We start from the raw sequence: 14,051 nt of genomic DNA on the forward strand, positions 1-14,051 counted from the left end.
ATTAAGGGTGAAACCCTTCAGAACCTTATATTTAGGGTATGTAAAACACTGCACAGAGATTAGCATACACCTAGTAGGTGCTTAAAAATTAGGGCAGATATCATTTTATTACTTTAGCTAAGCATCTAAGCTATTTTATTTATATATTTTTTTATTTTAGAGAGAGAGAGATAGTGTACACACACACACGTACACACACACAAGTGGAGGAGGGGGAGGGAGAGAAGGGGAGACAGAATCTTAAGCAGGCTCCATGCTCAGTGTGGAGGCTGACGCAGGGCTCGATCTCACAACCTGAGCCAAAACCAAGAGTTGGATGCTTAACTGACTGAGCTACCCAGGTGCCCCTAAGCTCTTTTAATGTTGAGCATTGAGCTATGGACAAGAATCACAATGTATTTATGTGAACAATTTATTACATGGGAATGTACTTATATGAAAATATTTAGGAAGAGATGGGGAGACAGAAAAGATACAATGTGACAGAAAAATTTCTGGTCTTATTTTGTTTAAAGGTGAAGTTACCAGACTTGGTAATTATTTCCCAGGCATTTAAAATAGTGAAAAGTTCATACTAAATTGGATATTAGAATCAGGATTTTCTAAAATTGGTAAGTGAGCAGAAACGTATTTTTCTTGTTACAAGGTTAAAGAACCATAAAGGCATTGACTTTTGGAATTGTGTGGCCACAGTGTGTATGTCAAAGCAGGAGTATGGAAACAACCAGAGGAAAAAAAAAGAAAGAAAGTCTAATTTTGTCTACATGATCCAACCAACAGCCTGTTTGGTACTTTGTTACAAAAAGCCTGATCTTCCTCTTGTGAACTGACTTTAACTTCACATGGATAGGGGATCCCAATATTTTCACCTTATTCAGAGCTGTTTCTTTTTAATTTTTTTTTTTTTTTTCAACGTTTATTTATTTTTGGGACAGAGAGAGACAGAGCATGAACGGGGGAGGGGCAGAGAGAGAGGGAGACACAGAATCGGAAACAGGCTCCAGGCTCTGAGCCATCAGCCCAGAGCCTGACGCGGGGCTCGAACTCACGGACCGCGAGATCGTGACCTGGCTGAAGTCGGACGCTTAACCGACTGCGCCACCCAGGCGCCCCAAGAGCTGTTTCTTTTTAAAACATAAACATATACCTCGAGAGGAAAGCTGAAGTCAGAGATGGGCAAGTATCAAGCTCAGCTTCAAAGCTAGCAGCAGATTCTGAGCCAGACCACTTGCCTTAGAGGTGAGCCTTGAGGTACATTCTGATTGAGAAAGTAGAAGAAATAAAACTGCTTTTGGAGGAAGGAGAAATGGGGAAGAGGTGAGGCTCGCAGAGGAAGAGACAAATCAGACAGAGAAATCTCAGCGTGCAACATGCTAGTTAGGTCTCTGACACCTGAAGGTGGGTTCTAATGTGATGGCTAGGAAGACCATAAAGAAAACTGGTTAGAAACGCATGAGAGGGGGCACCTGGGTGGCCCCTTCACCTAAGTGTCCAAATCTGGATTCCAGCTTGGATCAGGATCTCATGGTTTGTGAGAATGAGTATCAGGCTCTGTGCTCACAGCATGGAACCTGCTTGGGATTCTCTCTCTCCCTCTCTCTCTGCCAATCCCCTGCTCTCTCTCTTTCCACTCTTCCTCAAAATAAATAAATAAACATGAGAAAAAAAAAAAGAAATGTATAAGGGAATTAAAGGAATTTTAAAAAGAGAAATATGGTTTTCCAGTAATGAGGTCATATGGAATAGGTCTATATGCTACTTTGCTATGGTTAGACTTTCAATCAAAGCAACCTTATATTTAGTGGAGGGATCTGGGTTCATATATTTAACGAGAAACTACCTGGTCATGTCACATAAGTGCTTACTAATGACTTAATATGTGTCAGATTGGTCAGTACATAGAAGCCACATGAAAGTCCTCCCATCTCTCCCCAAGAATTTAAGAATGAGGTTGTTCATTCTGTCACAGGTGAGCTAGTAAACACAATTCACATGATTAGCCATTGTGAAATAAAATTCATTGGCTGCAAATATATATAATGAGAGTACTGACCTTCTGTGTGGCATATAAACAGGGGAGAATGCCCAGGTCAGCTCAATGACAACAATTGATATTCACTCCATAATATCCGGTGCAGAGGCATGCTAGTTTTATATAGCAGCCTCCAAGAGCTTGGTTTTAATAAGGCTCTATCTTTGTGAGATGGATTTATTCACAATATGTTAAGCCAAGTTCCCAGCCCTTCAGGCTGAAAGCCAGGCCCTGAGTCATAGTAAATTCACCTAAGTAAATGCCACCTTGTGGAGACCTACCTACATAACCACCTTGCCTTCTCTATGCCAAATCTGCCTCATCTCACTACCTCGACAGACCCTGTGCTAGGTGCCGGGTATACAGGTGGGGAGAGCAGAGTGTGGGGGTCCCTAGGAGATTTGTGGCTTCCTAGGAAAGGTGGGTCAGCAGGTGAACAAAGACAATGCAATGTGCAGGCAGGGTGGTATGCATCTCACAGGATGGGGGGCATTGGGGACAGCATCTTGAAGGATGTGGCACCTGAGTTGAATATTGAAAGAGATATTGCCTGGCTAGTAATATCAGCAAAGTAAGACATTCCAGGCAGAGAAAGTGGGATGAGCAAAGGTCAACAGGCATGCACGCATATGAGGTGCTTTTGGAACCGCAGGTGTATTGTAATGACCGGGCCTTTGGTGCATGTAGACAAGTGTGAGAAGAAAAACAGGAAGGGGCCTGTTTATTATGGAGAGACTCGCACACCCAGATAAAGGGTTTCAACTCTGTCTGAAAGCCAAGAGGAGCCACTGGAGAACTTTAAATCGGGGCAAGGTGGTTTATCAACTAGCTGATGAAACAGTATGAGATAGAATATTTACTTAAATAGTAAGGCAAATTCACATGTGTTTAAAGCCACAGAAGTGATACAAAGAAATCAGAATAGAGTAAGAACACTTAATACTAGGGTAATGAGAGGGGAGTCCCTCTAATGACTGTAGCCTCTGAGTTTGCCTTGAATATTCGATGGATTAAAACAGTAGCAGAGAGGCATTCACATAGTATGGCCACAGAGCCCAAGAGGTAGAAAAACATTCACCTATATGATGCAGATAGAAGATCAAATAAACCAGTATGTAGAGGAGTGGAAGATAATTCTGGGGAGAGAAACTGGGGGCTCTCTGTGAGTTTGGGTTTTATTTGGCAGGCAACGGAGTATCAAGAAAATCATGCATTGGGGTAGGGGAAAAAATACCCAAAGCAGTGATTTCTGGTAAGCAGTCTAGTGGTGATACAGTAGGTGAATTGAAGAGAAGAGAATGCCTGGAGGTAGAAAGACCAGATAGGAGGCATAATGTGTGATGAGCCTCAACAGGGTGATGGCCATGAGAATGAAAAGTATGGATGAATAGGAGGTGCCATGACCCTAGGCATGAGGGAGAAGGCGATGTTACACATCCTACTGAAGCTTCCAGCCAGAGCTTACTTGGGAATGGATGGTCCCATTAAACCACAGAAATCGACAACTGAGAAGGGGGAGCTGGATGTAAGGTGTTATGATGAAGACAAAGAAAGAATTTCAGATGATTTCTGTGTGTGTAGAATGAGAAGATGAGCAAACATTTTTAAATTTGTTAAATGTTTGTTTATTTTTGAGAGAGAGACACAGAGCACAAGCAGGAGAGGGGCAGAGAAAGAGGGAGACACAGAATCCGAAGCAGGCTTCAGGCTCTGAGCTGTCAGCATAGAGCCTGACGTGGGGCTCAAACCCAGGAATTGCGAGATCATGACCTAAGTCGAAGTCGGATGCTTAACTGACCAAGCCACTCAGGCACCCCAGAAAACATTTTTAAAAGCTACAGAGCACAAGACAGCTGGGAGAGTAATGTGACCTTAAATTCAGGAAGAAAATAATTTAAAGATGGAGAAGGCACAAAAAAGTGTAAAAATTACAGAAGAGTCAAAGGCAATGAGAAGCAAGAAAAGGTCGCTGGATTGAACATTTAGGTCATCAGGAAACAACAGGAAGATGGTAGACAATGAAACAGAAGACGGTTGATGCAGAAATCAAGGAGAGAGGGTAGGTCAATTGTTTTATAGGAAACTTTGGTCCTGAAAGGAAGGAGACGGATTAGTTTGTGGGGATAACAGAGAGCAGAGGAAGGTTCAAACAGATGGTAGCAAGGAGATTTCAAATGCAAGAACAATAATCTAGCTAACGGTGGCGAGGGGGTAATGATGAAAACAGGCAGTTATAAAAGAAGCGACAGCACAGGGGCACCTGGGTAGCTCAGCCAGTTGAGCATTCAACTCTTGATTTTGGCTCAGGTCATGATCTCACAAGTTTGAGCCCCATGTTGAGGCTCTGTGCTGGCAGTGCAGAGCCTGCTTGAGATTCTCTCTCCCTCTCCTTCTGCCCCTCCCCTGTTCTAAATAAATGGATAGATACATAGAGAGATAGATAAATAAATAAATAGGCTTTATGGAAAAAAAAAGAAGTGACAACACATGCTTGTGTGCAGGCAAAAGTAAAGAATTCATGGAAATAGATGGGTCATGTGGACACACTTAAAAAAGCTAAATATATACCTGTAAGAAACTGAGAACATCACTTGGCACATGGGGGGCAACAAATGTAGGTATCATAATTTCATTATTGGTGATAGAGGGCTACAAAATCTTATACAATGTTATAGTTTTAATATAACAAACTTTATACTTGAACAATATGGGGTTAAATTATCCTCCTTTTCAGTTGAGTATTAGTAAAATAAAGTGGTTTTTCTTAATTCATAAAAGAAATTCAAGTGTTTTATATGAAGAAATGAATAAAAATATATTCGATTGGCTCCAATCCGAGGTGTTAGTCTATAAATTGTTTCAAATATTGGGCATGCTTGAATTAAGAGCTGTTAATAAGACTATTTTTTTCTGTTTTAATAATTAAATTATCCATTTTTAATGATTTTTTAGAAACAACAGATTATCACTAAGATATATATCTGAAAGCCTGAGTGCAATTGAAAATTTCTTGTTTGTTAGTTTTAAACTTTAACTACAATCGCTTCATTATGGAAATTCTTTTTAAAAAATTTTAACTAGAAAGAGAGACTTAAAACGCGGGGCCCCCAGTGGGAAGCCAAGACGTAGACTGGCACTAAGGCTGATTGGTTTCTGCTATTCCTCAGTCTCTTTCATTAAAGTAAAATACCAAAACATATTACATTTGAATTACTCATTAGTGTGAGAAATCTGTGAACTTCCTCCCTTTTCTGTATATTCAAATGACCTTTCCTTGGAAAATACTTGTAACTGTGTTTTGTAAATTGCCTAAAAAAGCCCTAACCTTTCTAGAAAATCAGTTATTAAATTTTTCTGGTGTTTCTTTGGTGATTATATTTGTCTAAGAATTCAGGTAGGTCTGCAGCAAATGAAATAGAAGTTCTTTTTATTTTTTTTTTCCGACCACAGTTGGTTGCCAGTTACCATGCGAATGTGCGGCTCCTGGGACAATGACCCTACCGGCATCTGCTGGAGCTTCCTCGGGGACCGGCCGCTGGGCTTCCCAGTCACCACAAGGCTTGTTATTCTGCTACTGTGTATGTGTCTGGGCCTTTTGTAACACGGACCTGCTGTCCACAAGGTAACAAACCAAGGCCGTCACAAATGCACACTAGGGTTTGCAAATTAAAATTTAATTCTGATAGTAGACATAGAAAAGTTATTTTTAAATCTCAGTGGCACATGGTGCACAGCAAACACGAGGTTCTGGCTTTTATTCACTTCTGCAGTAAATACATGTGGCCAAGGGCTAGAGGATCAAATCTGTGGACTTTTCAGCCCAATGAATTTTATCACTTAACCGTGCCAAACGCAAAACGGGCACAGGGGAAAGGGTAGACGCATTAATACAGGCATTCCTGCAGTTTTAAAGACTGATTTAGGAATGATTGCCATCAGCTCTGGCTCCCAACAGTGTTCCTGTCACCCTCTGGGGCTGACATTCCTCTGCTGTCCTCATCTCCATTCTCTGGGAGCTTCCCTGCAAAATCATACCTGCCTTTCCCTGCTCCCAGTGCAGGTGGAGCCTAAATAAATGGAGACTTTGCTTCTGGCGTAATAAGCCAGGAAGAATTGTCCCCATCTGTCTATCCAGAAAAGGGAAGTTCTCTTCTTTGGGTAATATATGAGGTGAGTCACAGGTTGTAGAGGTTTTTATGAGAAGCCTTTTATGAGTTTGTATTCAGAGTTGTAAATCAATATCCAAATGGACTTTGTGATGGAACAGAGTTTCTCAACCTCAACACCATTCATATTTTGGGCTGGATAGTTCTTTGCTGAGGGGGGCTGTCCTATGCATTGTAGGATGTTTAGCAGAATCCCTGGCCTCTATTCATCAGACGTCCCTAGCATTCCTCCCAGTTAATCCTTTAACTAGAAGACAATAAAACTTAGAAGACTGGAGGACAGGCCCTGGAACTGGAGATCTAGCTTAGTCTATGAGCTATTGTGACCTTACTTAGAGTTTGTGTCCTTCAGTGTTTTTTACGTATAATGTGAGGATAATTAAGAGCGTCTATCTACACCCTTGACATGCCTCAGGGCCCTCACCCATGCTGTTCCCTGTGCCTAGAATGTACTTGCACTACCTCTTGGTGTGATTGGCTCCTTTTCATGCTCCAAGTCTCAATTTAAATAATCCCTCCTCAGAAAGGCCTTTCTGTTTGCTCTACCTACAGCCAAACTCTCTTGTGATTATCTATCATAGCACCGCTTGTAGGACTCACCATATTTTATGACTTTTTAGGCCTCCCCCCCTCAGTGTTTTATAAGTTCCATAAGGACTAGGATCATGTTTGTCTATTCAATACTATGTCTTGAACACCTAACATGGTGGCTGGCCAGTAGTACAGGCTCAACAAGTATTGCTATATGCAGGAATGAATAAGGTTTTATAATGATAATAATTAATTAATTATTAAGGTTTTATTAATTATTAATAATTATATATAAATATATAATTATTAACTATATAATTAATAATATCATCATCATGTGTACTGAATCGGCTTAATGAATTTCTGGTTTTATAAAAATATTCACTTTTTCTAAAACGTTAAGATCAAAATCTCACAATCAGTAACAGCACATAAAACAATTACAATAGAATGCCTCGTTGGTTATCAATGACAATTGTATAAAGCCTACAATTTGTAAGATTGTACAGAGCTGGGCAGCCACATCCTGGACACGCTCACAGCACATAAGAGCAGGAAGATCTGACTCCAGGACAAGAGCCTCTGGCAGCTATTTCCCCGAGTCTTAGGAGCTTCTGGCTCCCATGCTGGGGATGAGCATCACTAGCTCAGCCACTGGGCTGGGCCCCTGGGTCTGCCATCTTTATAGTCTCTGGCAGGAAGAATGCTGGCTTTGTGTTTGGTTCACTGGCAAAGTAACACTCTTTTCTTAAAATCAAACTATAGTTAACGTATATTTGCTTTAACATAAAGGAAATAATTTTAAGGTAATATTCAGAGACAGAGGAGCAAGGCAGGAATTGAGTCACTATATACTTGGGACACTGTTGTTAGAATATTTGTGCTAAAAAGAAAGTAAATTTTTTAACCTATTACTTTTCACACTGTTAAGGAGAAAGAAGGCTGTATTGAAAAGAAGATAACAAGTTCTAGTGACAATAGATTGAAGTTCAAGATGGGGTAAAGATCCTAAGAGCTATTTAGTTTTAACACAGCTACTTAAACTATGCCCAAGTTTTTAAAATAGCTATGATATTTCTTTTTATTTATTTTTTATTTATTTTTTTTTAATTTTTTTAACATTTGTTTATTTTGGGGACAGAGGGAAACAGAGCATGAATGGGGGAGGGTCAGAGAGAGGGAGACACAGAATCTGAAACAGGCTCCAGGCTCTGAGCTGTCAGCACAGAGCCCGACACGGGGCTCGAACCCACGGACCGTGAGATCATGACCTGAGCCAAAGTCGGACGCTCAACCCACTGGGCCACCCAGGCGCCCCTATGATATTTCTTTTTAAATCATGAATAATAAGAAGAGAGGAGCATTTATAGACCTGAATTTGAGATTGTGATAGATTCAGCAAACTGCTGACAAATAAGCCTGATGCTGATCCCCAAGATAACATACCAAAATGGATCATTGAAAGGATGATGTGGGAAGAAGGAGGCGTCAAGAGAAACCAGCATGGGTTCACACTAACCTCAAATTGGGGATGTGGCAGACATGTGTCTGGGATTTGGCAAGGAGACTCTGAGGAGTCTCATGATTTTTCTTTTAAAGATAGAGAAACATGGGCTCACTGATAGTTTATTTAAGAGGGAGTTCTCTGTGGCTGAAGAATTGCACAGAACATGACTATGTCAGTCTGAAAGCATGTTTCTAGTAGCATGCTAAAGATTTTGAGCTTAGCACTGTCCTATGTAACATTTCTAGCACTTTTAATGAAAATCTTCCTTTGCAGAGGTGGGCAATTTTGTTTTTCAAAGAGGCAGATGGGAAATGTTATAGGCTTTGTGGGTGACATAAAGCCTCCATTGCATCTTTTTCTTTAAAGAAAATACTTTTTAAAAATGTTACAACTAGTCCTAGCCCAAGGACTGTACAAAAACAGGTGGCAAATCAGATTTCCCCACGGGCCATAGTTTGCCAATCCCTGTTCTACAGCTTATCAACTTGAGGATGACATAAGAGAGAATGAACATATTGCTTAACAGAATCAGGATCCATAAAGATATCATGAGCCCTGTGACAGGTTAGAACTAGAAGGTGCTGGAAACCTAGAGTTCAACCAGGCAAAACAACTCGTTGTCTATTTCCAAGACAAACTGAGATGGCCTTGGATTATGGGTGGCAGAAATAAGTAAAAATAAATGCACCGTTTTATGCTTGAAATTCCAAACTCCCGATTACATGAGTACAGGATAGGCATTTATGGCTTAACAGCTGAACCAGTGAAGAATGGCATGTTAGCCAAGAGTCAGCCAAATCTGGGTCAAGGGTATGGTGTGATTCCCAACTCCACTATCCAGAATAAGATAACACCACTCAGCTTCTTGCCTTGGAGTGTTACATCAAAAGTCACTGCTGTAATATGTAGGGAAGGCTGAAGAAATTGGAAATGTTTAGACTGGAGGATGCATGTACCAGGATTTTAGAAATTGCAGAGCACAGTAAAGCTGCACAAGCATGGAATGAGCTGGTTTGTTGTTTGCAAGCCTTAGCCCAGTAGCCAGGACTTAGGGGAGGAAAGAAGCCTGGGAGGCAGTTGCTCACAGTTCCCTCCACGACTGAGACATTAGGATGGAATGTACATGTGTTTATTTCTCCCCTTAGGTCATAAAGGTCGAAACATTTCATTCGCCAAAGGGCATATCCATTTTTCCTCATGCAACAATCCAACATCTCAAGGAAAAAGGCAATTTAGGAAAGAAGCCCCTATCATTATGATCGGAAAAACAGTGTGCTCCCAGATGGAAAAGGGGGACTCTGTCCTCACACTGTGCTTAACTCTTCCTTCCATCATCTCCCCTGAGTCCACTGTTGCCTTTCATAGATGTAATACAGACTGGATCCACTCCTTTTTTATATATAAAGCTCTTCAAATATTTAAAGATATATACTCCCTAAATCACTGCTGCTTCTGGAAAGAGATCACTAATTCCTTCTACAGTTCATTAAATTTCACATATGCCATAGTTTCCAAACCATTGAGAACAATTTAGAGTTTCAAAAATTCTTTTTATGAGCATGGTTCCCATTTGCTCCTTTGGAAGCAAGGAAAGTATCATATTCTCTCTGTCTGTCTGTCTGGTCCCTCACCCCTTCCCACTTTGGGCAAACCATGTGAACAAAGTCCAGGAAATTTGTATAACATATCTAAGACAGAGAGCTAGAAAGTGGTAAGTCCAGGATTATACCAAGTCTTTTGAGTTCTAAGCCTGTGCATTTCCAGTTCTCTGTTAAAGGCTATATATTTAAAAGGGTGTCAAGTGTGGTATGGGTTTGCAATTTGGTAATAGTATTTTTAGCAGCAGGTACCACAAGGTAAATCTGATAAATTCTCAAGAATACGAATAATATAAGGAATGGGGTGGGGATACAAAATGACAGATATGGGAATCCTTTCTCTAGTTTGAAACTTTTTGGTTCTTTTACCCTCCATGATTCTATTTCAACCCACCACGAAATTCTTAGAGCAACTCCCTTAGCAGTAATAAACATAACTACAAAGTATCAGGTTTGTACTGTTCTGGGGTCCTTTTTACAGACCTGTATTCGAAGCTGGTATTGTGGGTGAGCAGTTGTCCTTTTCACATGTTCCCATCATTGAAGTTAAAGTCATAGTAGGAACTTCACTACTCCCTGAGAACACACAAATTAGAATATGGTATAGAGACAAATACGCAAATGACAAGAAATGAACATATAGTTACAAAGGTGTATAAATAAAAATCACTACTACCTCAACTTAGCTGTGATCCTAAAGTCTTTTAGGAACTTGGTTTGGAACTCTGAACACAGTTTTGTGTATTGAAGGCATTTTATAAATAGGGAATAAGTTCACAAGCCAACCCACTAAAAGCCTTTTATACCTTTTTGAAGTGGCAAAGATAAAGTATTAATAATAATGCAGACCTGAACCACCATGTACAACAATGTTTCCATGGCCAAATGCATTCAGGATTCAGACTTGGAATGACAGAACACATTTTCCCCAAAGCAGTTGGTTTCCCGGATTCTAAGCCACTGGTCAGTCCCTATAGCAGGTAGAGACTTTCAGGTCATGGCAGTTCTAACAGTACAGTCGGGGGGTGGGGGGAATCTTTCTTTTCTCCCTTAGTTCCCAAGGATCCATCTGCTTGGCCTATCTCCCCAGCCAGAATGGAACAGAAAATGGTAAACTTCCTATCTGTGCGAGAGAAGCTTTATAAGAAAATTTTTTTGTTGTTAGTGACAAATACAAAGTAAAGAGGTTCATACTTCTCAAACCAATTTTTCTTTTTTTGAAAAAAAAATTTAATATAATTTATTGTCAAATTGGTTTCCATACAACACCCAGTGCTCATCCCAACAGGTGCCTGCCTCAATGCCCATCACCCACTTTATCCTCTCCCCCACCCCCCATAACCCTCGGTTTGTTCTCTGTATTTAAGAGTCTCTTGTGGTTTGCCTCCCTCCCTCTCTTCAAACCGATTTTTCAAACAGTCATCAAAGTCCGTGAGAGGGAGGGGCAGGAGTAAGTTCATTTGTATATACAAAGGGTTGAAGAAATACTCAAGTGCATATCAGAGCAACATCACACCAAGTTATCCTGGTTCTCTGATGAGATGAGGGCAGAAGTGACAAACAGGAGCTGAAGTTAGGACACATGATTGGGGGACGGACCAGGCCTGGGGTTGCCTGCAACCCAAGCCTTGGAGCTGAGAAAGACAGAGTCCACTCAGGGAAGGGAGGTCACACATTCACCTCCACCTTTCCTTGCCCTTTGACTGGGGCAAGCTCCGGGGAAAGGGCAGGTGCACCACCTGGTGCTGGAGAGGGTTTCTGGTGGTCAGAGAAGGAGAGAGATGGGGTTTCTGAATGTGTCCTGGTGGCCATTCTCTTACTTAATATTTATTGGCTCCATGCCAGGCTCTGAGGGCCCAGAGTCGAGGCCTCAGAGACCTGATAATTCGGGAATACTGAGAGGCAAAGACAGGATTACACTTGAGTGGAGGAAGTAAAGTACAGTTAACGTAATGGAGTGCATTATGAGAGAGACGTGAATTCTAGCAACAAACAAACAAGCAGACAAACAAACAGAAAGCATTTTGGAGAAGGATCAATCTAAAGACATGGGATTCACACATAGAAAGATGGGGGGGGGGGCGGGATTCCTGGTGCAGTTTGTATGACAAAAGGCACAGAGACCAGCAAGGGCACAGACATGGGAGCAGAGGGACCTGAGCATCCAGGCTATTGTTTTAAACCAAGCATCTCACAGCCAGTGCAGACCCCAGCAGTTTTTGAATCAATGAGACACCGAATCAACCGGAGGTTACAATGAATGAATTGGGCGGGAAGAAGGGGCTGCAGGTGGGAAAGCCACTAAGAGGTTCCTAGTCTCCTGGGTGAGAGGAAATGAGGGTGGGAAGCCAGAGGGCAGCACTGAGAAGGGGGAAGAAAGAACACGTGAGAAACACTGTAATCTCTGCTTGTCAACAGATCCTTCTCTCCAACTCCTTGGGCTTTTCTAAGACATGGGCCCCCTCAACCCCGTCAAGTGGCAGCTGCTTCCTCTGTGGAGCGCGGGACCCAGCGACAGAGGTAGGATCTGCGTTTTCCTAAATTCCCGATGCCATTTGCAAATTATCCATCCTTCACTCTCCTATGTGTCTGCAATGCTCTGCCGCAAGCTCTAGAACTCCCAACCTTCCCTCCTTGTTCCTACCTCCTGGCTTTCCCATGACTATTTCCTACCCCCTGAACAACTGCACATGTCTGCCCTCCAGATTTCACTTGCTACCTAGGCAGGTTATCCTCAATAAGCTTTCACTCAACTTTGGGAGCAAATAGTGTTTGGTACTTGAAAAAACAAACTTGATGCTATTTATCAATAGACAGATGGTGTTACAAATTAAATAATTAAAAATATTATGAAAATAAAGTCACTTTCCTCAGGGCACAATATCGTATTCACTCTCAGCCTTATGCAACAAACATTCTCAATCTATGAAGAGTCAAGAGTTTAACTTCTCGTATACTAGATTTTCATAGTATTTACAAATGCTTTCTCTTATTTAACAGTTTTTCATGTAAATATGCACATTTTTAAAAAAAATTTTAACTTTTATTCACTTTTTGATAGAGACAGAGCATGAGTGGGGGAGGGGCAGAGAGAGAGGGAGACACAGAATCCGAAGCAGGCTCCAGGCCTCGACAGCACAGAGCCTGACGCGGGGTTCGACCTCACAGATAGTGAGATCATGACCTGAGCAGAAGTCGGACGCCCAACTGACTGAGCCATTCAGGCGCCCCTAAATATGCACTTTTTTTAATAAAGATCTTGACATTTTAGGTCTAATGCTGCCTATTTTGTAAGAAAAAAGGAAAGATAATTTTATATTTCTTTAAAAAAATTTTTATTTTCTGGGGCACCTGGGTGGCTCAGTCAGTTAGGATCCAACTTTGGCTCAGGTCATGATCTCACGGTTTGTGAGTTCAAGCCCCACGTAGGACTCTGTGCTGACAGCTCAGAGCCTGGAGCATGATTTGGATTCTGTGTCTCCCTCTCTCTCTGCCCCCCCCCCCCCCCCCCCCGCCGTTCATGCTCTGTATCTCTCTCAAAAATAAATAAACATTAAAAATTAGAAAAATAAAAATAAAAAAATAAAAAAAATTTTAACTTTTATTCATTTCTGAAAGACAGAGCATGAGTGGGGGAGGGGCAGGGAGAGAGGGAGACACACAGAATGTGAAGCAGGCTCCAGGCTCTGAGCTGTCAGCACAGAGACTAACCTGGGGGTTGAACCCATGAACCGCGAGATCATGACCTGAGCTGAAGTCAGACACTTAACCAACTGAGCCACTGAAGCGCCCCTTTTTATATTTCTAAGGAAGATACGTTCATAATGTCACTAACATCCTTTTTAATAACACAAAAATATTTATGACTAGAGTCAGAAAACAATAACTATTGTATACATTCGGATTCAGGGATTGTGATTGCTTCAGCTTCAGACTCTCCCTGTACTGAGTAACTCATTGTGATCATGCCTGGTACATAAGAAATAATTAAAACCCGAAGATTTTTGTTTATGATTCACAGATAGTTTTGGGGGAGTCTGGGAGGCTACTTACAAATATGAGCTCTCTCTTTAAATATATATGCCTGTAAAATTCTGGAACAAGTAACATTTATGGGAGAACAGGAAAGACAGTAACAAAATATTTCACGTTCCTCTGAATAAAGATGAATACCTAGGTATGAAATTCAGTCTCCAGTTTAATAATTTTCAATCTAT

At 41.3% G+C, this 14,051-nt stretch overlaps 1 protein-coding gene across 2 annotated transcripts in view; it reads right to left on the minus strand.

Moving 5' to 3' along the window:
• Positions 1-14,051, minus strand: part of ITPR2 (inositol 1,4,5-trisphosphate receptor type 2) — a 508,158-nt gene that overhangs the window by 64,649 nt on the left and 429,458 nt on the right. For both annotated transcript variants that reach the window (XM_043561419.1, XM_043561418.1), the window contains exon 52: positions 10,318-10,410. In XM_043561419.1, coding sequence (XP_043417354.1) covers positions 10,318-10,410 — 93 coding nt within the window. The remainder of the gene's footprint in view (positions 1-10,317; positions 10,411-14,051) is intronic.

Source organism: Prionailurus bengalensis, chromosome B4 (assembly GCF_016509475.1).
Source record: "Prionailurus bengalensis isolate Pbe53 chromosome B4, Fcat_Pben_1.1_paternal_pri, whole genome shotgun sequence".
Classification (NCBI taxonomy): Eukaryota; Metazoa; Chordata; class Mammalia; order Carnivora; family Felidae; genus Prionailurus; species Prionailurus bengalensis.